General features: G+C 37.1%; 1 protein-coding gene across 3 annotated transcripts in view; it reads right to left on the reverse strand.

The window, feature by feature from the left end:
• ATRNL1 (attractin like 1) overlaps positions 1 to 26,644 on the reverse strand; it is a 520,884-nt gene that overhangs the window by 71,248 nt on the left and 422,992 nt on the right. For 2 of the 3 annotated variants that reach the window (XM_054832656.1, XM_054832655.1), the window contains one exon: positions 21,850 to 23,720. The exons of the other annotated variant lie outside the window; for it this stretch is intronic. In XM_054832656.1, coding sequence (XP_054688631.1) covers positions 23,661 to 23,720 — 60 coding nt within the window. In that variant the 3' untranslated portion in view covers positions 21,850 to 23,660. Of the gene's footprint in view, positions 1 to 21,849; positions 23,721 to 26,644 lie in introns of those variants that run through there. 3 annotated transcript variants of the gene reach the window in all.

The following is a 26,644-nucleotide window of genomic DNA, read 5'->3' on the forward strand; positions in this document are numbered from 1 at the left end:
GAAAAAAACCCACAATTTAGAAAAAAATGTGAAATTTTTCCTCTCATGCTAGTTTTTGTATACTTTGGATCTAAAAGTCAGTGCCTTAGCTTCTGTCAAATTCAGCTGCACAAAGCTGAAAAATAGAGAACTGGACTGTAAAATTTTCTGAGTTTATAATTTCTTTTAGCGAGGACCATTTTTACTGTCTGATTTACAGTTGATAAATAAGAGGGGTTTTCTATAGCATATATTTCTAGTTCTTATTTGTTTGATGGTACCAAGGTTCTACAACTTCCAGTACACACAGACATCTGATGCCTTCACCATCAACATCCTTGCAAGATGTAATGATTAGGGGTAGATATTTACGTGCTCAGTTTTTGTGAATTTTGAAAAACTAAGGCTAAAATATTATTTTTTTCTATAGTTGGTCACTACAATTTCTCTAAAAATTCCAAATATCCCAAATTTTAAGCTGTATTACACTGTCTCCAAAGGTTCTTATTTAATGGAATTTATTTGATGTATAGGAATATAACTATATATTCAACAGTTAAGTATTTGCTGTGAAACATTGAGCAATAAATCAGAGATTATTATTTTATTAAAGAAGTGTTTTCAGTATATTAAACATCAAATACAATTTTTTAAATGTTGATTCATAAAGTCTCTAAGCTATGTATGGACCTTTCAGTTTCTTCATAGGATATGGTTTATAAATCTTTAGGATATACATTTTAAATTATTCATAATCAATACTAAAATCAAAGAGTTGGCAACTAGCTCATTCTAAAAATTGCAGCCATGCAATTCATATTCTGCCATAGTGGTCAGGTCATAGTAAGAAAACAGAATGAACTGATGCAGCTAATTACAACATAATTCCAGCTTCCCAAATTGAAACAAATGATTGAACTGTATCTGCCCCATTGAACTTAACATCACTCAACCACTTGATGTTGTACTAGCACAATAACCTGTTAGAAAATGATTATAAGCCCATGGTGAAGTGCTTCACAGATTTGAGACCTGCCTATTATATTGCTTTGGGCAGCTCTTAAGAAAGATTTGAAGGCACATGGTGGTATTCTTTTTTCTTCCTTCCAATTGGGATGGATTGCCTGTAAGATAGTACTTTATAGCATGTTAATCAAGGTACTTTCCTAGGGAATGCCAGGCTACTGCTACAGGGATGAGATCTACCATGGTTCTTTGATGCCTCAGACCTCATTAGAATTTAGACATGTAATTTAAGCAACAAGATTTCCCTGCCTATGTTTCTGTGCTGCTTTACCTTGGAGGTCCCTCACTGAGCTTCTCCATCTGGGTCAGAAACCATTCTAATCATTTAAGCTGTCTCCATGTAGAGAAGAGGTCCTCATTTGGAACTACGTGTTTAGTTACAATCTACATGCTGCTGAAACTAGAGTCTCTTAGGAGGGGTAATTCATCTAAACCACACAGAGGGGTCTGATTTGTTAAAAATGTGTGCTACCTCATGTTAAAAATGGATATATCACATGCATTTTGCATAACAATCTTTTAAACTAAAGTACTCATCCAGGATGTGTAAATCATGGATCCAAATTCCTATAAACTGGGGGCACTCAAACACAACCTTACCAATTTTCTGGAGACAGTTTTCCCACAAGGGTACGCCAAGGGTATGGCATAGTCCTCACTGGGGAGGCTTATTATTCTAGTGGCAGGACACATTGGACAGACGCTATAATCAAGACCACCTGCAAGATTTAGATGAGACAGTAAGTAGGAGCAGGAATGGGACTCCCTCTCTTATCTGAGTGCTTAAACAGTAGGATACAAATTACCCTCTTTTCCCATTTTTTGTTTTGGATATATACATGACTGTAGTTATTTAATGGCCCACCTTCAACCTCTACTTTTTTAATGAAATCATGACTTTTAAGTAATTTAAGTCAACTTTCTTGCCAGCTGCCTCTGTCACAGATAGTCAGTTTTTGACTGCTCATTCATCTGCAGGCACACAGGTGCATATTGAACCTGCAAATTACTAGCCAATAGTAAATTTGACCCAAAAATTATTTGGGGGGGGGGGGGAGGAGGTAGGGCGAAGGTGTGCTCTTCCACTAGTCCTGATTAAATGTAGAACACAGAAATCAAAGAATGGAGGTAAAAAAAAATACATTTAGCTCTTTGGTACTAAGCAAAATTTAATCTAAACCAGCACCTTCATTACACTGCATCCATATCACACTGCATTTTGACAAAGACCAAAATGATGAAGTGTCGCTTTCCATTCAATGCCTATGTTCAGCACAAATTAAAGATAGTACTTTAATATCATTTACAAATATATGTTAGCTATTATAACATCATTTGTTTCAGTCACTCATTACTAATACTTAAATACAAAGTAATAGTTCAACAACTTCATTGACAGCGTGATAAATTACAAGAAACCAAATGAGTAAAAGGTACTATACTTGCCATCACACAACTAGGGAGATTGTAAAAATAACAGAAATCTTTAATTAACTCAGGAAATTAAAAGGTGACTTTAATAAAGAATCTTAATAACAAGACACACTCAGATGAACTCGCTAGCACATGTTAATCAAGAACAAGAAATAATTTCAGGTACACAAGTGACTAGGTGCATATACGCAGCCTAAATTAAACAAAAGACAAATGTTTTAAGCTGGTATCCACATAAATGATGAATCTATGATATTAAAGACCATAAACACAGGCACCGACCATAGGTGTCTAATAAATATCAACTGGAAGCAGGGCTGATTCCTCAGTGAGCACATGTGAAACGACAGTGCAACTCCATTGAGAGTCATTCTGCGGTTTATGCCATATACGAGATGCTATAGATTCAGAGCTAGTAGTCCTATGTTTACATGTAGACAATAAAAAATTCTTATACAGGTGGGTTTTCTTCAGATGAGAAATGCACTAGCATTCCATTCGATTAATTATTGCAGCAAATGTGAGACTTCTTAAGTTTTATTTCTGATAGCTGCCTAACCATAAATTCTTTGATTTCAACAATCACATTCACTGAATGTGCATTATAAACACAGGAAATAAGTAGTATTTGTGGAAAACTCACTGTACATATTCAATAGGTGGTTTTGTAGAAACACTAGTATGGTTCTTTCCTATTTGAATATACCTAAAAATGCCAATATTGGCAATAAATGTAGGTCCAGCAACATTTAAGAAAATGGAAAATTTTGCAGAGTTTGAGATGTTCAAACACACAATATTGCTACTTCAGTGGTGTTCTTAATTGATAACAATTGAAAACAAGATATTTCAATTAAGAGTCCTTACAATTAATGACTTAATTACAAAACCTCCCTATAAATAAGTGATAACCTCCTGAAATTAGAGCCTTTACAACAGATTCAGAATATAAGTATACTGAATTTAATGGCCAAAACTGACTAAAATATTCATTAAATAATATCAAATATTAGTGTTGCCCTTCATCCATGTGGAAAACGTTTGGAAAGCTTCAGTCTCTCTAGTTTTAATGCAACTTTCAGGAAATAGCCACAGGCTTCAGCAGTTTACACTGCCGTGGTAGATTTTTGGAGCCAAACAAAGGTAACTTTTTAGAGTCTAGCCAACACTTACAAAATTGCTAACAGCCGGAGCACTCCAGATGCTGCTTTCAGTGACAAAGAACAAATTCAATGGAAGCAATAGAGATTACATTAAAACATATATAAATCACTGTTTTCAACCTTATCACTATCAAGGCCATATTTACATAAACTACCAAGTGGATTTTAATATTAGAATAGTATTTTAATGAACATTTAGAAATGATCTCTTGCTTTCCTAATCGCAGTCCATATTCAGCTCAAAAATTCTTCTGCTTTTGTTCTTCCTACAAAACGTGTTGCGTGAGTTATGGAATTAAACTTACTCAATTTATAAACCATGTTTGTTAACTCATTCAAATGAATTTGGCAATGTACAGTGGTACCACATTTATTCTCAGCAGCCGTGCCTCTGCCTCCCCCCCCTCCCCCCCAGTTTATTCATTTCCTAAAGGAAATTGCAAGTTAATAGAAAAAGCAGCACTGGAACTGCCTCACATCCTATAGTTATTAATTAAGTAAAGTCTGGTTCAGTAACTCTGGATACTAAAAATACAGAGTTAAACAAAGCCCAGTGCTTCTTGAAATGAAGTTTCAACTTCGGCAGTCATTCTACAAAATTTATGCATTAAGATCTATATCTTTCTTTTAAGGAGTTTTTCACAAAATCGCCGAGTAAAAAAAAATAACATCTCTTGACCATTTCTTCTGAAGGACTCATGTATGAAACACAATACAGAAGCATCAAAATAAGTTATGTTACTGTCGCGTAGAAGCCGCTAGCTATATAATTCTCCTTTATTCCTATATGCAGATTATTACCCTGCAATTAATAAAACAAGAAGGTGCACTACCTGCTTCATTGATAATATATAGTAGTTAGTAAAGCTTAAAATGCAATAATGTGAGAAACTTTTAAATGTTCCTGATATCTGTAGATCTTACAGGATAATTTATAGTTGCAGTTGGTATTGAATGTTGAATAGGTGGCGTGCTGGGAAAAATGCATATAAACTCAGGTTATAACAAGTCTATTCCTTTACAGTGAACCTTTTCTTAAAAATGAACAGGTTATTATTAAAGTGATTTTTTGGAATTGAGGACAATAGCAGGTTCAACAACTATGTCAAATATCTTTTAAATTCTGAATAGAATTAAATATATAAAAAACTTATTGCAAGTTTAAAAGTTGGAAACAAGTGATGCTATAAATGTGACACAAAGTAGGAAATATTGATGAATTTAATCTGTGAACATCTACGTCACAGAATATTTGAAAGCTTTGTATCCTATGAAGGAACTGGGTCCCCTCTTCCATCAGGCAACGTCATGGATGGGCGCCTCTACCTGAAAAGCCATGACAAGGAAAGAGAAATGCCCCAATAGCCTGGATTTTATGACAGATTAAATGAAACTGCTTATTATAGATGACCTGGCATTCACCTTTAATTAAGTAGTAAATATTTAGTTCGCTTTGCTCTCATATCTGCTTTTTATACTCTAAACAAAATATTTGTGTGACATGAGAGGCATTTGTTCAAAGTTAAACAGTAAGTGATGCTTGCCATGACCTATCTTCAGAGGCTGAACTGTGCCCTCAGCATCACAGCTTACACCTTGAGAAGGGAAAAGGAGAGGCACTTGATGAGAAAGGAGAACATTCCTCATGGGAACAAAGATGAACAAAATTACTGGCAAGTGAGCGCAAGGCAGATGCAAGGCAAACCCCCTGCGTTTACCCCTGCAGTCACAGAAGCTGCCTGGGCAGCACCAGCACTTCTCCTGTTCAAAAAGAGCTGCCAGCTTGTACTCCTCATCTTCAGCTAGAGGGTTTTTTGGGCTTTTTTTATGAAACAAGCAGAACCCTGTCTCCAACCTTGTCTCTAGCTATTAGCACCTCCATCTGCCAATTTCTGTAATAACCAAGTATTTGTGCTTTGGCAGGCTAACTCCTGCAGAAACACAGTTTGTGCTGTGCCAACCTTATAGGCAGAAACACACATGGGACTGAACTAATGACACCAGATCAGGGTTTATAGCAAGAAAAAAAAAAAGGGGGGAACAAAAGATCACTCATAACAATAAAGCACAGAAGTTACGTGATAGCCAGCATCAAGATTTCCTTAACTATTAGCTTAAATGTAAAAAAAACCCCAAACCCCAACAACCTCTAAGCCATTAAATATAAAACTGAAGCAAAAAAAGTATTGTATTAGCAAGCTTTCTTCTAGAGGTTTAAAACCTACTCCATCAACTTGGCTACACCTAATTTGTGTTTGTTTATGAAAAAGGATGAGCAATGAATGAGTGCTTTGCAGATTTGCTGTTGCTTTTCTTGTATTGGGAGTTTTAGCCCCCTCCTTTCTCCTTCCCCTTAAACAGATGTAAACAAAAATATTGCGTTTCAGCAAATCTTCACATAATTTATATGATCACCTGTGGTAACAGTGCACAGCAATTATGAGGCCCTTTAGCTTGCTTTCTTTTATGGAAAGGCTCTTCTAATGAGCAGAGGGTATACTGAATACCTCAAATAATACAGAAGTAAGGCCATTAACCCAAATTAATTTCAGTTTTTCATTCCTTACAGACACATTTGCTCCACTGCACCTGAGCTCCAGTTCCCTGCTCCCCTGCCAAACATATTCAGGTCCTAAGGTCCTTAAGATACTTTTGAAAAAATCTTTTTAATGACAATGCTATATTCTAGTTCAAAGGCTAAAGGATATATCCCTGCCTGCAATACGTGCTGTGCCATCCCATGTGTGCTGATGCTTCTTTACTGTAAAAATTACTGTAAATTATTTCATACAAAACCCAACAGTCTTAAGATATCAGTTTTAGAGCACAGTATCTCCCTTAAAATTCCATGTGCACTAGCTGCTCAGCTCTTTTGAGCTGGGAATTGGTGTTACCTGCTCATCTCTGCATCGCAGCACACTGCCCTGCTAGGTTTCCCAGCCCAGCAATTCATAGAGTCATACCCTGAGAGCTGGACTGCTGAAATGATCTACCTTGAAAATAAGCCAGGAAAATAAAAAAAGCAGGTTGAGGGTTTTTTTAGAGTAGGATAATTTCTCTCATTCATTTAACACAGTGGTTGTTCAATCAGTTTTGGGGGACACAAGCAAAAGCATAGAGATAAAGGGTGTAAAGTGACAGGGGCCTGATGCAGAGGACTGGAAATATTATAAGCCAGTACTGCCCCTAACCAGGTGAGAACATCTAACTACATATTTCTTTGCTAGCATGCCTCTCCGCTCACATGGGCTAGTTCCTCTCAAACTAACCATTTATGTTAGTTATATTAATCAAACTTAGGCTAATTGCCTACAACCTATATTTCACTTGAAGATTGACATTTCTTTTTTCAGACTGAAAGAAGGCTTGTTTGCCAGAAAGTTGACCTGTCTTATTTCAGAAATATATTGTTAGTTTAATAAAATACATGGCTTTTCTGAGAAATCTTTATTTTCCTACAGAGTATGCGATTAACAGGCTGTTAACAGGCGAGTTAAATTTTATGTAAGCAGGATGTTTTTCTCCAACCTATTAACCATCTTGTCTCAGTTTTCTCTGGAAGACTAGATCTGTTACTGGAAACATGACCACTATTGCCCTCCTAGGGGGAGGGTGGTTGTTTTGTTTAGGGTTTTCTTTGTTTGTTTTGGGTTTTTTTTGTTTTGGTTTTCACATCAGCTCTTCCTTGATCTAAACCCCCCCCCCCGCCCCGTGAAGAAAACAGCTCAAAAGTAACTCCTGTTGCTACTTGCTCACAGAAATGTATAAGAACTATGCTTACCAGAGTCCTGCAGTATTGCCCCATTTTTCTGCAATTAGAAACAAGTTCTTAGGTACTGATGTTTAGGCAAAGATTGCATAAAGCAGACACTTTTAAGTAGGAAAATAAATAGGCACAACCTCCCATAATAACCTTCAGCTGTGAGTGAAATAGTAACTAAGTTTTTATTGGCCTGGGACATTCTAGAACAGATAACGTAGAAATGGAAAGATACCACTTTCCATGAGGTTTCCAAAAATCATAAAATCTTCCATAATGTCATCTCATTGCAGTTTGGTTATTTTTTGAGACATTTTAAGACATCAAGTGTCCCCATCAGGTAGTGAAATATTCCACAGGTTTTGGTTTGTTGTTTGTTGTCGTGGGGGGGTTTTGTTTGGTTTTGTTGGTGTTTTTGGGGGGGGGGGGGGGTAATATTCCTTAAAACCCTGATAGGTTACTTTCTGTCTTTCCCCTTTAAATGTTCAGGAATCTATGTATATGACTCAGAAAAGAAAGCCTAATTCATAGAATGGTTTGGTTGGAAGGGACCTTAAATATCATCTAGTTTCAACCCCCCTGCCACGGGCAGGGACACCCTCCACTAGACATGGAAGTTCATGTTCTCAGATCCTTCTATTTATACTATCTATACACTATATGGATATATATATTGATATGGGGCGCACTTTCTAGTTCATGATAAGAGGAAAGATAAATCTGTTATTCAGCATCGAGATTTTGCTTTGGTAAAATTTCTGTGGCACTTGCAGTTTTTTCAGTTCCCAGAGACTTTGACAACAATATCTGCTGCATAATACAACTCCTTTTGCCAAAGAGAACAAAGTGTTGCAGTTTGGCAGCGTACGGATTGTAATCAAGAGTCAATAGAAACAAATATCTTTTCAATCTGTGTCTAAATCAGTGGGTTGCTCTGTTTTACTAGAGCCAGACCTAGGCAAACAAGTGGATGTACAAGGCAAAGCCCGCATCTACTGGCAGGTGAACTTGTCAGTGAAGGGACAGATATTCATCAAGGATATTCAGACATTACAGTGATTGCAATAATGGTCTAGCTAATGAAGACACGTGGCAGAAATGAAGCAGTGGTCAGAAGGAATGAACGGAAAAGGATTATCAGCCACATAGAAAGTAAGATGTAGATGGGAGCTGGGAGGAAATTGCTCCTGTGCGGTATGACAGAAAAAAGTCTTGATAGGAGCTACTCTTACTGGTGAAGATGAGCTTTATTACAGTGATGGTTAACAAAGAAGCAGCTTGGACACCAGGCTACCAAATTTCCTGAAAGAAGCAGTGCAGTGAGTAGAATGAGGCAAAAAATGGCTGCTGAGGAGATAAACCCAGGTGAGCCGTCTTTTTCTACCAACAGAAAAACCAGGAAAATCCAAACCATTCAGTCCTTTAACTTGCCTATTACAACATCTACAATATGTCCCAACAGGTTAATACACTTCCTCTCAGTACGTGTATTAAAGAAAAGGAAGGTGGAACAATAAATTCATTCATATAGATATGATACAAAATACTTAAAATAGCTACTGATGTACTTGCATTACTAACTGTTGCCATGCTAAAAGAATAATTAAAAGGAGAAAGAGAAAAGATACTACCAAAATTTTGCATTTCTTGCAAGGTCACTTCTAAAAATTATTACTATAATCCAGGTAAGATTGCAATCCTTAATACTTTTTTGGCTAGTTTGTTCACATTTTCTTATTTAATGACAATACTTCGACCAGTATTATTTAACTCTATCCTTCAGAATAAATGATGTACCATCTAAAAATATTAACATAAATTTCACTGTAAGAGGATAAAACCAAAGTAGTTCTATCCAAATTAATTTAGGTAAGTACACTAGATAAATAAATCAGCACCCTTCAACTCTCAGAAGCACTTCAAGCAATTTCAAGTCATTAAAAATACTTTTAGTTCCAACATTTTGGCTCTTAGAACAGTCTTAATGGTTATACGACAGTATGTTCTACTACTGGCTGTATGGCTTTTATTACACACCCTGATGTATTTGATGATCATGGCAGCTTTTTAGAGAACTACAAAGAAAAGCTGAAATAATGAATTATTATTCAGACAAGTTTAATAAAAGTGTTAATCAAAAATACCATAAATGTCAGAAGCTCTCATAAATTCTACATTTTATATATTCCTCTTTCTAAACATTCAGCCAAGGAAGAACAACCCTAAAAGAAAAAAAAAAGAGCAAGCCAAGAAAGAGAACAAAAGCACTCCACATGCATTTACAAAATCTCACCAATCTATTTATCTGATCTCATTTACTGATTTATGACCTAGTATTATTCTCCTATGACTTAATTTCTGACAGCTTATAAACATTTCATATAGATGAATATGATTCTGTTTGATTTCTGGTTAGATTATAAGGTATTCCCATATGACAAGATACAGTCAATTATTTCCCCCTTATGCTACTATTATGAAATATTAGTAGGTTTTAATATACTTCTTATCAGAGTAAGAATCACTCCCCAAACCATTTTCCAGTGACTTGCACATCACTGATCCCGAGACAACAAACAGGAGATGTTTCAGAGTACAACTTGAAATGTTTCTGATTTAGAATGATAATTTTCCTTTTTTTGGTAACATTTTTCAAGACTAAGTGTGATTCGACTCTCTCTCCATCAACTTTTAAGTTGTCTTTGAAAAAAAATTCTTATTGGTAAGTGAGGAGCATATAACTACATATAACATCACAGATTTGTTAGCAAGAATTCATTTTGCATTTTTATGAGGTTCCAAGAATATTATGTTGGAAGGTGAAATTATAGAGCTGTCAGTTATGTCTGTTGGAGCCTGTACTGATGTTAGTACGATGCTATGAAGTTTCAGGAATTCTTAGCGGGGTTTCCATAGAGCTGTACAGATGCTTTGTTCTACCTATGGTGCAAATACCTGCTAATTTGCTTCACTTTCTAACTGAAAGCACTGAATTAAAATCTAAAATCCAAAACAATCAAAAAATATTAAAACTTGTTAGACACATAATGCACAGGCAAAAAGACAGAGCTTTGTAACAGAAAGCAGAGAGGCTTCCAGATCCCTTGATAACGGTGGTGCAGTAGCGGTGCAGTGGGTAGCCATTTTCAGTCACAAAATATATTTTGCTCTACCAGCAACATACACACAAAAATACTTCTAGCAACACCTGGAAAAAATAACTGGCCAATTGATTTGAGCATGCATTAGCTATTGTTTCTCTTACAGTATATTCCTCATGCAAGCACAGACTGTATACAGATAAATACACCTTACAGGTATTCCACAGAATTCTTCTATCACCTTCACACCCGGAGGAGAGTCCAGTTATTTGAAACGCATGATTCTTGGTGTAAAAATTGAAATCTATGCAAAAAGTTCCATGGAATACTTTTAGGAGTACACTGTGACACTTTGGAGAGTGCTGTTCTAACACGAGAACATCAAAAGATGTACACAGTCCTTCCATTTGAAAACTCTGAAAATGAATGCTTCTCTACAGTTGCCTGTTTTATAGAATAACCAACAGCAGGAATTGTCACCATATGCTTGATGTTTCATCAAACATCCAACCCAGCTCATTTTATATACTTGTACTTTTTTCAAAACATTTCTTAATTTTATTTATTTCCCAGAAAGCCAACCGTGTCCTGGGCTGCATCAAAAGCAGTGTGACCAGCAGGTCAAGGGAGGTGATCCTGCCCCTCTACTCTGCTCTTGTGAGACCCCACCTGGAGTACTGCATCCAGCTCTGGGGCCCAGTACAGGAGACATCGAGTCCAGAGGAGGCCACAAAGCTGATCAGAGGGCTGGAGCACCTCTCCTACGAGGACAGGCTGAGAGAGTTGGGGTTGTTCAGCCTGGAGAAGAGAAGGCTCCAGGGAGATCTAATTGCGGCCTTCCAGTACCTGAAGGGGCCTACAGGAAAGCTGGTGAGGGACTGTTTATCAGGGGGAGTGTAGTGACAGGACAAGGGGTAATGGGTTTAAGATGAAGGAGGGGACATTTAGATTAGATGATAGAAAGAAATTCTTGACTGTTAGAGTGGTGAGGCACTGGAACAGGTTGCCCACAGAGGTTGTGGAGGCCCCCTCCCTGGAAATGTTTAAGACCAGGTTGGATGAGGCTTTGGGTAACGTGGTCTAGTGGAGGGTGTCCCTGCCTGCAGCAGGGGGGTTGGAACTAGATGGGCTTTGAGGTCCCTTCTAACCCAAATCATTCTATGATTCACTATTAATACAATAAACTTTGCAAGAATCAAGAAAAATAATATTGAATTCCCCCCACCCCCCAGTCTGTTTCATCAGCATAGGTTTATTCTTTTAACAAATGACTCTGGTAAGGACAATTTTTAGCTAGTCATTGAAAAGAAACATAGCATCTATTGAACTCCACTTTTTTCCCCACTTTTTATTGAAGCATCAGTATTGAATAAAAGGCTCTGAGAATTCAGGGAATCCTGTCATTTGAATATTGCATTACTTTAAGTAGAAGCCTGCACTCATTACCTGAATAGTTGCATCCCTACTTCATTAAGATTTGACGGATTTAGAGTGAGAGGATCAATATTTAGGAGAAATTCATACGTGAAGGGGCAATTTCAAACAAAATTTTGTGTCTGGATTCACCGCAATCTTGAGCATGATGTTTTTCCCAACGTATGTCCAAATGCATGTTTTTCTGAAGAAATATGACTAACCAGAAAAGCAGCTTGGTTTCATAGATCAGTCTGGGCTCCTGTCAGTTGAGAGATGAAATGCCATGCTTTTCATCGGCACAACCTACGTTAACAGGGACTTTTCAACTCAAGCTTCACCTCCTGTATCTGCTACAACAACAGCTCCAATGGGATACAAACCTTTCACACTGAGATTTATTTCACTTCATTTTAATTAACCTGATCACTATCTAGCCATACACATCTGTTAACATGAGACACCAAAAAAAAGTTTCTGTCGTCATCTGCAGAAAGTGCCACGACACTGTCTAAACATAGCAAGCTGTCAAAGATTTCAAATGTCAGAGGAAGATGGTGAATCAGACTATCAGATTAAAAGAAAGTGACATGAGTTAGGAAAGAGAGATTAATGAACATTGCGGTTACTGAATTCTGCTTAGATTATCAGATAGAACACAGCATTTAGGTTTGAATAATACAATACAAACAGATAATGGGCAAGTTCATACATATTGATTAGAGCATTAGCCCAAAGAGCAAAACATACACTTAAACCCATAAATCATTAGCAAGATGCAATATCGACCAAATCACAAGCTATCAAAATTCAGTTTCCACTTCCAATGAAATAAACAAGTTAAGGGGTTTTTTTTGTTAGTGTCAAACTTGGAGGAGCACACGATGGAGTGCGTTATAATGTTACTTGTAATTTTGTATGAACTTTTCCAAAAGCATTGCAGGAAACTAAAAGGTAAGCTTTTATACCAGTTTCACTGATCTTAGAAGAAAAATAGAAAGGCAGCAGCATCATAGGTTTATTACTAAATATTTTAAATCTCAGGAGGTGCAGGACAAGAATTAGAAGCAGCCTATCATAATAACTTTGTAACTTTAAATATGAATGGAGTAATTTTATATATAGAAGCAATACGTGAATCTTATAAAGAAAACTGGAGGAACAGAGGAACCAAAGGAAGGAATTTGGTTTTTACTTAAGAGTCAGTATTTTGTTCTGATGCAGGCTTATTTTGTATTAGCAGATGTCTACCTAAAACAGAGGAAGAGACTCCACACTGCTGAGTTCAATATCACCTGAATGGATCAATTTTGCTGAAAAAAAAAAAAAATCTCTGCTCTGCCACTTAATTGTTCTGTGACCCTTGTCAAGTAACTTCACCTCTACATGTTTCTATGTCCTTACCTACTTTAGTCAACTATAAAGCAAACATTTTAGGGTAAAGACTTAACACAAGCTTGCACTGTGCGTAGCCTAGTGTGAATTCTGATTTCACTTGGGACCGCAACGTGTGTAAAAACCTAAATAAAGCATAACGGGAGTTCACAGAATTATGCAGCCACAAAGATAAGAAAAAGCAGCAAGAGAAAAAAAAATAATAAATTAATCTGATTTTAAAAATCAAATGACGACATTTGGATAGTGCTGTGAGTACTGCTGAATAAATGCATTTTGCTGAAAACCTTATTTATTATTTGATTACTCCTATAAGCAGACATGCCAGTTCTTAATGAACGCCTCCCAAGATGACACAGGATAACTTGACTTTTTTTTTAATTCTAGGGACATTAGCCTCACCAATATCTGTCCCAGATGGAGGTCTGGTGGCAGATGTCTGCTTTTATGCAGAGATCATTGATCTCTGAAATTTGAGCTCCATATTAAAGACTTTGGGGATGAATCTTTCTTTTTGAGTGAGAAAATAAGTTCTCTCTCAGAAACAACAAAAACACACACCAAAACATATACATATATATACACTTTAATTTATTATGGTCCTAATGCTCATAAGAATTTACTCCCACTGACTTCCCTTTAATAATAAAAAGCTTCACTATCATTCTACAGAGGGTCCAGGCTAATAAGTGCCATTTTGTACCTGAAAATTTAGGGAAGTTTTACTTAAAACTTGTATTTTCATAAACCCAGAATTCCAGTGAGATCAGAATTACAGTATTCTCTCCTGGACCCCTTGCGATTTCAAAAACCTAAAAGGTCTACTGTTCCAACCAGCAACATTTCTGACTCATCATCACTCCTTATTTTACTTATCCTGTCTTTAAATCTGGCAGAGATCAGGATCAGACCGCTGTGAAGGGGCTGCCATGAGATCATGCAAAATGCACCAGTGAAGCTTAATGTGCGCAATGACAGAGGTACAGGAAATAACTAATTTCTCATTTTCTGTCTCTTCCTCTCTTTCCTGTCAAAATTCTAATTATATGAAAAAATTGCATTTTACTGACATTGTGTCAAGTAATCATAACTGTTACCCGATATAAGTGTTTGACTCTGGCTCCCAAATAATAATGTTAATGAGATAACGCAGAGCAGAGGGAGTGTGGGCTGCCAAGCCTGTGCAGCAAGCTAGAGCAAAATTTCTGATGCAAATGATTTCCTCCTGGACACAACTGCATTTGATTTGAAGATTTCTTAGCAGCTTCATTTTCAGGCTATATCATCCAACACACTGCTTATGTCATCAGCATTTTGCACAAGCTTGCTTTCTGCCAATGAAAGCTTCTCTTTGAAATGTTATTACAAGAACTAATCCTATTTGCACCTATGACTGTAAAACTCTGCCTCATGACAGAAATACACAGAGACACCCAAATAGACAAAATCCTGAGGACTAGGGAGGCCAGCACTGAACCGGATGGGATCTCTGAAAGCAATTTCACGCTGCGGTAAAAAAAAGTTTTAAAAATAACATAAAGTCATGGCAGAAATTAAACCCATATTGACAGGCCACTTCATATTTTCTTTCAACACCGATTTTCTCCAGACTCAATCATAATTTTCAACCTATGTCATTCACCTCTCTCAAACAGCAGTACTTATGATTTTTTTTTGGCAAGTTATTCTACCATATATTGCCCCACTATATCCAACATGCACCTTTCCTCCTCAAAAAAAAAAGTGTGATTTGCCCTTTTAATGTCTTCAGATTTAACTGTAGCATCCTTCTCTTTTCTTTCACTGAGGAAAAGAACTGAAGTAGATCTTACTGGACAAAACTAAGCTTCCATCAGACCTCAATTTCTAAAACAAAACAAAAAAGAATTTTATTGCTTCCCATTCTACTTTAATCATGTCCACACCAAATGCCTTCAAGTTAAGTAGTTTAAGAAAAAGGACTTGTAGCAATTGCACACTCAGCTGAGCTCTTTGTAATTCTTCCTCTAATGGCACTTGGAGGCCCCTTGACTCCTAGAATTCTGTACAGGCATCAGGGACGGGATTAAGGGATGCAGTCCTGTCGGTGAAAACGCAAAACTGCACAGAATCAGCTACTTGCCATCCTTTTCAGTTGCTTTATATGTGCAGGGTCAAAAGAACAAACTACAAGTTGCATAGTATTTGCATTCCTTAATGAACTGCTGGAGGCAATTGGGACATTGTAATGATGAAGGCAACCTAAAGAGAACATAATTAAAAAACTTTTTTGTTTGTATTTTTTAATACTGCAGTTAACCCCAGAGACACAGAAAACAGACCTGTTCAGAAAACACTTTTACAATTACCTTTTCATCCTCAAAGATGTATACCATATGTCAGGCAATCTATGATGTGCTCTCTTCTGATTTACAATTAATTTATTTTCTTTCCAGGTAGGTTAATATATTAACAACAAGCCTTATGATGTTCTATACCCTCTTCTTCCTCTCGCTATCTGCTCCATTTCAACATTCACTAACCACAGGGATTTTGCAACCACCCTCTCCAGGTTTCCTTCTATCAAACTTTTCATTACATAGGCAGGAGTTGCACCCCTGCAGTTAGGGCAAAATTCAGCATTAAAAGTAGAATTTATATTTGAGTTAAAATAAATCACAGTTGGGTCCTTTAACTAAAAAAAGCAAACGAAACCAACCCCACTCCAATCATCACTTCCCCACCACCACCAAAAAAAAAGGGGGGGACTTACAAGACTTGAAGAGTTAAATTTTGAATAGTTTTATCTGAAAGCAACAGAGATTTCTGCACAGAGTTTACTTCTTTCCCCAACCTCCCCCTTCTTCAGTATTGCCAAATAACCATGTTCTGTTCCAGAATTTTCATGAGGAACTGCTGTGGACAAAATCATCTCTCACTGCTCTCCTTGGAAATGAAACAAGATGCTGCCTACAAGTGGCCACTTTGAGAAAGACTTCCATCTCCTACACTTTCTCCCTCTCCTCACAGCACAGAAGACCACCAGCTAAGGGCAATGCAAGAAAAAAAATCAAAAATGACTGCCTTTTTTTAAAGGACAATTCCTCATAAGCTTTTCAGACAGGCAAGATTTTTTTCTATTTTAGCCTTTTCTGACATATCAGTCCTGTTTAGGACTGATGTGACTGCTGAGCACAGGAAGCATTCCTGGTTTGCCTATCAGAAACTTGACAATAAAAGGAATTAAAATACAGGATTGTGTAGGACATAACTGGTGAAAAAGGGGAGATCGCATCGTAAATATTCTGTAAGGCGCTAAGAAAATAAATTATATTTCACATGTAGATATAATTTTTGTTTTGCAGGAAGAATGTAATACACAAAATACGAAACTATTTTCCTTTGACAGAAGTTATTAACAATAATTCTGTATCAGCTTTTATTTTTACCAAAGGTGACCTCAGAGAACCTTAATCTTTTTTCTGCAGCTCTATAGTGTAAGCCAAGACAATTGAACCCTTTTAGTAGTAACGCTAGGCGCTCACAGAGGAACTCTCAAGTACTATTATCCCTGATACCATCAAATACACTATAATTTGTGCTGTGTATAGCAGTTTTGAAATGTGTCATGGAGATGGAGTGATTCATACGTTTTATTTTTCTTGACAATAGATGTTAATATTTTCTGGTATTTAGAGTGTCAGCTTTTTGACAACTTACATTGCATTTTGGGTTTGGGTGGTTTTTTGTGTTATCTGAAAACTAAATTGTATGACTTGGTACAAAATAAAGCCTATCACTTGACTACCACTTCTAGCCCCTCTTCTTGTGGATACTTTCACAACGTAAATGCCCTGTGAGGATGCAATGAAACCTTGGGGCGAGGAGGGGGAGAGAGGTAGGGGGTGAAGGACAAAAACGGAGAAAAATTTTGATCATAAAAACATTTAGATCTCAATGTGAACACTGAATTTTGAAGATGGTGCTCTTGGGGGAAAAATATACTAATTTATGAACATTAAAAACACTTCACATCTTGTTTTCAGGATGCAAATCCTGCTATGCAAGTACTAGATGTAAGCTAAGTCAAAAAATAACAAAAGGTCTTCCTCTGGCATCCTACCTCAGAATATTCAAAAGTAATGCTGAAATTGCCAGAGCAACACCTGAAAATTTTGTAGAAGCTTCATGGAAAAGATGGAGTAGTTTGTGGATACACGATTTCCTCCATCAACTTCAGCGTGCCTTTGAAGGCCCCATGCAAAGCTTCCAGATAACCTGATTGTACTTAAAAAAAATAAAAATTGCAGCATTCAAGTCTTAGTTTTGCTCTTTTAAAAATTATATTTTACCTTTCTTGCTTGGAAGCAGCAGCGTGGAACAACTCAGGTGTTAGGCTCTGAAGCATATAGCTTTTTTTGAAGTATTGTTGAAGAGCAACAGAATACAAAAGTTCATACAAAGGAGGAAGTATAAAAAAAGTGACATTTCTAATAACGAGGAGGTAGCATGGCTTGTTATGAAGCTCAACACACAAAGAAGAAATACTGACTTATTTCAGAACTGCAGCACAGTCTCATACACCCTAAAGGAATTCAACATCAAAGCTGCCTGTGACATGCTCTGTGCATGTTGGACAACAGAAGAAAGGCACAATGAGACCAGCAGAACTGCCGCGTTTGGTACTGGTGTCAAGATCATTTTACAGTTTGTGCTTTCCCCTCTAGAAAGTATCTAGGAGCAAATAGCCTTTCAGACTCAAAAAACCGTTACTGTGATGAAGGAAAATCATTCCCCATCTCCCAAAGGAAAATTATCCTCTGCAGATTCTTTTTACTCTCCCCTCTCTCTCTTCTTTCTCCCACATCACACAGCAATAGCAGTCAATGAAAGCATAATGGTTCCACCTATCAGATGCAGGAATAGCACACATTTATCAATAACAGTTAATAATGTGACCACATTTACAGTAACAGACTTCCATGATAAAGTAACACACAGCAAGGTAAAAAAAAGCATCCAAATTTCTCAGGAAAGGAAGAGAGATGTAATAGGAGAAAAGAATAACTATTACAAACAAAATTATCACCTGGTAATATCTCCAATATCTAACAACTGAGTCTGTAAAAGTGAAGCTAAAGAGATGAGGTGTAAGTAATACCACTGCTTGGAAGAACAACCCACAGATATTCATTAGACAAGATCAAAATCATGGGATAAGGCTAAAGAAAAGGCCTACAATATACTAAGGCTAATACTTCTCACATTCTAGGGGACTTTGTCTCCAAAGACTAGATTTCCCAGAAAGACAAAAAATGAGTTGAGCATTGCAGAACTTTTCTAGTTCCAGTTGTCTGTGCACAAGTCAGATAAAAAAAAAAAAAAGCAGCCAGATTAGTAAGATCTGGTAGATCAGAGACCATCACATAGCTCCAGGAATGAAATGAATTACTACCCAGAGCAGAAAAAGCCTCTAGACCATCTCTGAAAGTGTAGAAAACAACTCAAAATTTATGTACTTAAAGTGTGTCCTTGTGTCTGGAAGATGTGAGGGTGCCTGTAAAAAAACACAACAGTTTGAAAATTGTCTCATTTCTGACAACAGTGGGCTCTGTCGCACTTAAAGATTTTATTAACCGTGTCCACTAATGAGAACTCTGAAGAATAAGATGCTACAATAGAAATACTATGATGGTACATAGACATAAGACATCTAAGTCTGCAAAAATTAATTCTGTAACTTGGTTTATTTAGAACAAAATCCCCAGAATTGTCAACAGGAGTTGTTCTGTCCAGCATTAAGCTTATGCATGCTCTGATATTATAATGTGTTTGTAATCCAGTAGTGGTGAAAATGATGCTGTGACTAAATCCTGTAACGGGCTTCATGTGATAGCAGAGTTCTACCTAGTGGAAATCCTGTGAACACACATACTTATTTGGGCACAGATGCCATGGCAAAGGCAGCTGGAGGAAGGAGAAAGAAAAGAAAGAAGAAAGCTAAGGCTTTTAAGGGGACTCATAGAATGGTTTGGGTTGGAAGGGACCTTAAAGCCCATCTAGTTCCAGCCCCCCGCCACGGGCAGGGACACCCTCCACTAGACCAGGTTGCCCAAAGCCCCATCCAAGCTGGCCTTGAACACTTCCAGGGAGGGGGCCTCCACAGCTTCTCTGGGCAACCTGTTCCAGTGCCTCACCACCCTCACAGGGAAGAATTTCTTCCTAATATCTCATCTAAATCTACTCTCTTTCAGTTTAAAGCCACTACCCCTTGTCCTGTCACTACATACCCTTGTAAACAGGTCTCAAGTTGTTATAAAATCAACCAGGAGAATTAAGTACCTGCAAAGACTGCAGAGGGTGTTGACCCATTCTGCCTAACTTAGATATCTTCTTTCTCCTAGTGACTAAGGAATACCAATAGGAAATGCAAGTTTTATATACCTAGTTGAAATCCAGGCAATTTAGCCTTTTTTTTTTTTTTTCTTTTGAGCAGGGGTGCCACTGCTGTAGGCCTGGCTCTCAGCTGTCACCTCACAAGTATGTCCTAGGCACCAGCACCCTCCACCTCACCACCAGGAGGTGGGACAGCAGCAAGTGGAAATGGGCCAGGAGTGCAGGCAAGGCACAGCCTCATTCAGCTGAGAGGAAACTACGGGTTTGCACCATGCTCCATGCATGCATGTTACACTATCTTGCAATCTCATTTATCTGTCACTGAAACAAAAAAATAGCTGTGGCTCTCTCCTGACAGGGTTAAACCCTTCAGACTGAAAAGGGCCTAGAACCCAAAACTTTCTGTGTAAACTTTTAGCCATTAAAGGAAATCCACAGTACCATCATCCCTGTGACCTTATAGTTCGGACATGTGAAGCTCAAAACTACTGCAATTTTTTTCTAACAGTCTCCTGCCTACACAAAAGCACCTGTCTACCTCAACTGGCATTTCTGAGATACCACAGAAACAAGGTTACCTATAACAAAGTTAACTATAACATTCTCTGATGCCAGCAGTGTGAGATGCAGTTGCTTTAGGTGCCATTTTAATAATTTTCTCCAAGTGCCACTTCTGTAGCAAAAGTCTAATCTCACTTTTCTACAATAACTACTACTATTTGTGGTATTATGGTACCCATATCTGACTCATCCTGCATAAGAAAAGGGCAAGACTCCCTCATTCAATAACTCTTGCATCAGGCTCAGCTGCTTGCTCTTGAGGCACCTCTTCTTTTAGAAAGATATGCAGTTTTGATTAAACACTTCCACTAATGGAAAAATCTATCATATTCCCCAAATGATGCATTCCAATAATAAAATACTTTGGCTTCTTAAAATGGACATCATCTTTCCTGATCAAATTCTCTTTCAGCCTCAGAATCTTATGTTTTGTCTTCATGACAAATTAATCCCCAATACAAAGCATCTATTCAGTGTGGAGTAGATATGTCACCCCTTATGCTTTTCTTTGACAAAAAAAAAGCAAATAGAAGAAAACAGAAGTGAAGAGAAAACCCTCATATGAATTTGTTCAGGTTGGCTCAATGTTTTTAACAAAAGATGGATTTAGAATTTTTCCATCTCAGAATCAAGAGTCAAGCACAGAGGTTTGGATTTAAAGGAAGACAAAGGGAGATCCATTCCACACTACCCCAAAAAAAGGGGAAAAAGGAAGGACCTCATAGTTGTTTCCCATGTCCTTTCAGAGATGATTGAAGTAAAGAACTTCTAAGGATGTGCAAAAAGGAGAAATACAAGGGGAAATCCTCACACAAAACTTTAAAACTAGGAATTATCCCTCTAAAGGTCTTTACAATTATATCATAGATTTATAGTGCTTTTAATTAGAGTATTAGTAAATAAGCATGGTGCATTTCTATCAAAGTTAGAGGAAGCCACACTTGTGACCAAGGAGATGAACACACATTCTCCCTGTTGAGGAACAATGAAGATTTGCCAACACAGCAATACTATTGATGCTTAACATGAGGTGAAAAAAAAAAATGGGTAAGAGGAATTCCTAGAAAATACACAAAGAAAACATCTTGTGGTCTCATCCTGACTCTGTTATTCACCTTTTTGGAGCAGCAACTTTAAAAGAGCATGGTAGCTCCAGCAACAGAAGAACAAAGCACTAAGCTGGACTGAAAGCCACATACCCAACCAGAAAAGTTTGCTGGTTTATATCTTCAGTAAAGTGTCTAGAACACTCCCATGGAAAACAAAACGGCTCTGTAATAACGACAAGTACTACCCTGCTGACCCAGAAACAGATGTAGCCCCACTCTTAGGGAGGGCTGCAGAACCACACAAAAACCTTGTCTGACGTGGAAGAAACATGTAAAATCAGAAATGCTTGTCAATTTAAATGACAGCCAAAGGAAAGGAAAAATTAAGTCACACAGCTGTTCCAAGTTAACCCGTGACTGACTTGACTTCTTTTGGGGCATGATCACTGTAAAAACACATTGCTTTGGTCAAGCCAGATGTGTCTTTTGGCTTTTTGTCTCCTATTAGGGAAATACCCTGGGCCTCTTTGCCATACACACTACTCAATAGCAAAGCATTGGTAAACATTTCATTTATTAGGGCAGTAACAAAACAGAATTAGTACATTAATAATCAATAGTAAACAATGGAGTTTAACTGTCCAGCATCTAGATATCTGAAGTTCTAGCCATAGCTTTCTTTATGTATACACACATTCCAATAGTCCCAATGCATATTTACTAGTTGGTAGCAGGTTATATTAACATCTTGCACACAAACACATACATATGTATCTCAATATGAATTATTTTATATTAATCAGCCCAGCACAGAGACCCTGCAGTAACTGACACTTCCAATAGTCATGCACAATTTTTATGATCAGTTAAGGCCAGATAAGAGAGGAAGGGATATAGGGAGATGTGAGGACAAGAGACAAGCAAGCAAAATCACTGATTGAAGATAGGCTATCGCCTCCCAGTTCTTCAGGTCAAAAGCTAAGGGTTGTTAGGAGACAGTGTCCATATTATCATTTAGAACAGTCTACTTCTAAAGCTAAAAACAGCTTCTAGAACTGTGTTTGTAAAACTAGACAGGGTGGGAGGGAAAGAAGAAATAGCTGTTGAAGAAAAACTTTCAGAAGTTGCAGAGGGCAACTCATCTGATAAGGCTAGACTCACCAAAGTTATCCTGGTGGAGGATGTATTTTTCAATTAAGTAGTTTCTGTTTGGGTTGGTCCTTTTGAGAAGTCCGTCTGATGACTACGTATGCTAGCGGCCACATTTGAGAACAGAGCTACTGTAAATTCTGAATTCTGGCAGACCTACCAAGCAAACCCAGTTGGCACAAAAAGGTACTATGGTGTGGTAGTTGGTAGAAGAGGACAGTGAAAAAAAAAAAAAAAATCACTAAGCCTCTCTTCATGTGGATTGATTCCAGGAGAGGCAAAGGCAAAGTAAACCCTTTAACTTTGGTACATTTCTCTGTATGTGGTCATTGTTTTTTGACAAGTTAGTAGAATTACTTAGGTAACTAACATGTTAGGTAACATGTCTGTATACAGACATGCTTTGAAGGTCAACCTTAGCAAACACAGTTGTGTGAAATCTGTGGTTCAAAGCACATTCTAAGATACTAAGCAGAATCAGTCTAGCAGAACTGCATTTTATTATAAAGTGAAAATAAGGACACTTCAAGAAGTGAAATAGTTAAACGTATAATCAAGTTTCAAGTATATTGAATATTTAGTGAGGAAACTTAAAGTCACTAGATGTCTTCCTATTGACTTAACATAGTTCAATATGTTAGAGTAAGAAATCCATTCGAATGCCCAGGTAGCCACGGCTGACCATATTGTGAATGTCAGTTCATTGACTTACTTAGTGACTCTTGCCATTTTAAACCTGGGCAAGTCATTAACCATGAAGAAAAACAAAGATTATTACTTAACTACCTGTTCAGCTGCAGGTACAAGCATGGTATTATAATCTGATGAACCAAGCATAATAAATATTTTCTGCATTTACTTTTTAGCTACACAATATACATAAATCCCAGAGGTGCTAATTTCACTATAGAAACTATGCAATTAAAATTTGCTAATATAATTTGCAAATAGAAAGTAGAAAATAAAAATGTGTGAGGGGCTTTTGGGGAGCTGCAGACAACTGGTAAGGGGTACAAAGACGTGACATTCCACAGTAATGAGGCAGGCTGGCTGCGTGCCAGTGTCAGCCACTGTAACTGCACCCTGCAAGAATTCAGCTGCAAATCTTTGTTTCCTTTTATGTCTTTCATATCTTTGCAATTCTCAAGGCAAAAGGCAAAGACAAAGTCTTTCAGCTGGAGTTCTTTCATCCAAGAACATTCTTCATCCAAGGCCAAAGGTTCACCACATCCTAAAGGCCTTTGGATCTGCCTGTTCAGTCATCTTCATCCAAATGTATTTCTTTGGGAGCATTATTCAGTCCTTGTGGTCGATCCTAAAAGAACACCAATAAAAACTATCTTCATTCCTTCAAATCAAATCTTCAATGGTTTTATCTCTAGGACCACTGTATGAGTGTATCGTGTCAAAGGTGCAAAATGGTAAATGATTCAGAGATATTTCAATTAAAACCACAGCACATTGAAATGCTTCTCTTTCAACAGTTTTTGGGGTTTTGTTTTTGGTCAAGTCTTTAGATAAGGTTTCCAAGATTAAATAGACTTTCTGGAAAGCCACACATATGCACACAATATTTTTCCCTTATACTGACACCAGTTTAAAAATACTACCTATTAGATTTCCCTGGACAACATTTCTAAAGTGATAAAACTTGTGATAGAAGACCCTACTTGTATACTACAGAACTACAAAGTGCTCTGAATATAAAGCTCTAGAATATTAGGAGGTTCCTGTATCCACTTAAATTGGTTTACTGGAATAGGGAGAAGCAGAGTTTCCTCTGTGAGGAAACAAGACAGTTACTTAATAGTGCATGATAATGTGACGGAAAGTAAAAAACCACCAACACAACAACAAAAAAACCCCAAACCCCAATCAAATAAAATTGCAACTTATGATTGCCTAAAAAAGTGTCAGATAATCTTGGTTTCAAAACCAATCCCACTCTAACCTGTCCATCAGTATTCCACATTATCTAGCCTAACTTTCCTCCATCTATTTTTTAATATGAAGTCTTCCATTCTTTTTTTTTTTTTAAATTTTCCGTAAGCTACCTATTCACTTCTTCCATTCTTGCTTTTGTCCAAATATCTTCTTTACTTTTTCTCTTCTGATAGCCTCTCCCTACTATCCTTCTCATCAGGTCCACAGGCTTCTTTATGATTTTAGTCTTTGCCTTTCTCCTCCTACATCTTTCACAACTCTGGTTTGGTCTCCACAGTCCCTCTACCAGTTCTGGGTCTCCTGTCCCTTTTCAACCTATTGCCCCAGAGTCACCTCCAGTTCCACCTTGACTTTATTATTTTTGTAGTATTCACTTCACATCTGTCTTTCACCTAAAAGCCAGTCATTTCCTATCTTCTCAATTATTCTTTTGCATGCTACCAAACTTCTGCTATTGCACCATCCTGCTTAACAACTGAGTCACAAACAGTTTATTCTAGCATAAGGGACCAATCCTGCCTTGCTCTCATAGTATAACAAGACTAAGTTGGATGAGAGCTGATCTTCAGCATAATTTTTAAACAACACAAAACCTTCTCTCTGCTAGCAGTGCTGTCGGTTCTCATAATTTTTATTATAATTGAATTAAATTTATTACTAAATAAATATAGCTAAATCTGCAGCTTCTGAAGGAAATCCATAAGAAACCTCTCAAAAGAAAATTTCAAGTTTTGACGGTTACAAGAAAAGCATGAAACATGCTCTTGTCTTAACTTAGGAATCACAGGTGAGAAAGGGCATAATTCAACCCTAATATTTTATGGGCCAATAGATACAAAAATATAAAAATATAGACACCAATAGATATACAGATACTATATTTTAGTCTTACAATTTTTTAAGTTACTGTGTAACTATTAGCATTCTAACTTACAGGGACAGACATAAACCTGACCTGAATAGAAGAGCAGACTGTGCAACTACAGCTTAAGTCCTGACGTGATTTTGAACTATTCTGAATTAACACTACGTACTGTATGGTCAGAATAACAAAGGGAAGAAAAAAAGGAAAGCTAATCTCAAGCAATCACCACATGAATGCCATTAAAATGTCACTCATTACACTAAAATTGTAAAAACTGGCAGCAATGTTGTCTCAGTAACTTTTATTCAATTTTGGATGGAAGTGACCAGAAGTAACAAGGGTTTGGTACTTTGCAGATTTCAAACCAGTACCAAATGGAGGAAAAGCTCAGTTTTCCTCATCAATTTGAGATATTTGTTCCTATCAAAAGTAATTTCTTGATCTCAAATTAGAAGCCGCTTCCCCTGTAATGGGAAATGGACAGGTTAGATAAAGTATACTAATGAGGATTACTTTTTCTTTGGATGGAATGTAATCAATACCCCTCCTTAATTATATCAAAGCAATATGATAGGGAAGGAAAAGGGGTGGTTTTGGTTTTTTACTCCACTCAGCCTCCACAAAACCTTTAATTGCTATGGTTTTTTATTTTCTAGAATGAATATAGTTAAATTGCCCTTGGGATTCTTCTTTTATGGTCCTATCTATTTTTTCAGGGTAAGAGTAGAAAGGATTAAAATTTTGAATAGAAACTTTGACATTCATCTTCTAACATAAATGATACTCCCTGTGACTAGGCTATGTTTGCATAACTGGGTTAATTACTCCAAGGAAATACTTCTCTATCAATTCTGTGCTGAGATGAATTTAAAGACATTGAAGGATTTGGATATCAAATCCTTTTAACATTAATGTTTTGAAAGATGTTAACAAGACATATTAGCTCAAACAGAAGCTTCCTATTGACTCTCCATTCTGCCTTCAAGGCCTGACCAAAGCAGATCTCAGACTTTAAATCTGATAAAACTCAGATGGGATTTGGTTTGTAAAAAATCAACAACTCCAGGCTTCAAAGTTTATTAATCCTTTAGTGTCCTCTGTTCTTTAGCTTTTTGTATAAACTAGATTTCTGTGCACCAGACTCAATAAATAACTTTTAGCTGAAAGGGGATAGTGATATAAGGTACCATGTATCTTCTTGTAAAAGCAATCATCATAAACTTGGTTTTATCATCAAAACAAATGTAAAAAGAGAAATTAAGGTAGATTGTGTCAGCTGCAGCCTGGAGGAAGACTGAAGGCAAAATGAAGGAGTGTGCTCTTAGGTCAATTTTTCCTAACAAATTTCATGCCCATCAGATCTTGGGCCTAGTATATTATGTAATTAAGGATTATTTCCTGGATGCTCAGGCCTTCCCAAATCTATTCAT

The sequence above is a fragment of the Grus americana genome, chromosome 7 (assembly GCF_028858705.1).
Source record: "Grus americana isolate bGruAme1 chromosome 7, bGruAme1.mat, whole genome shotgun sequence".
NCBI classification, from domain to species: domain Eukaryota; kingdom Metazoa; phylum Chordata; class Aves; order Gruiformes; family Gruidae; genus Grus; species Grus americana.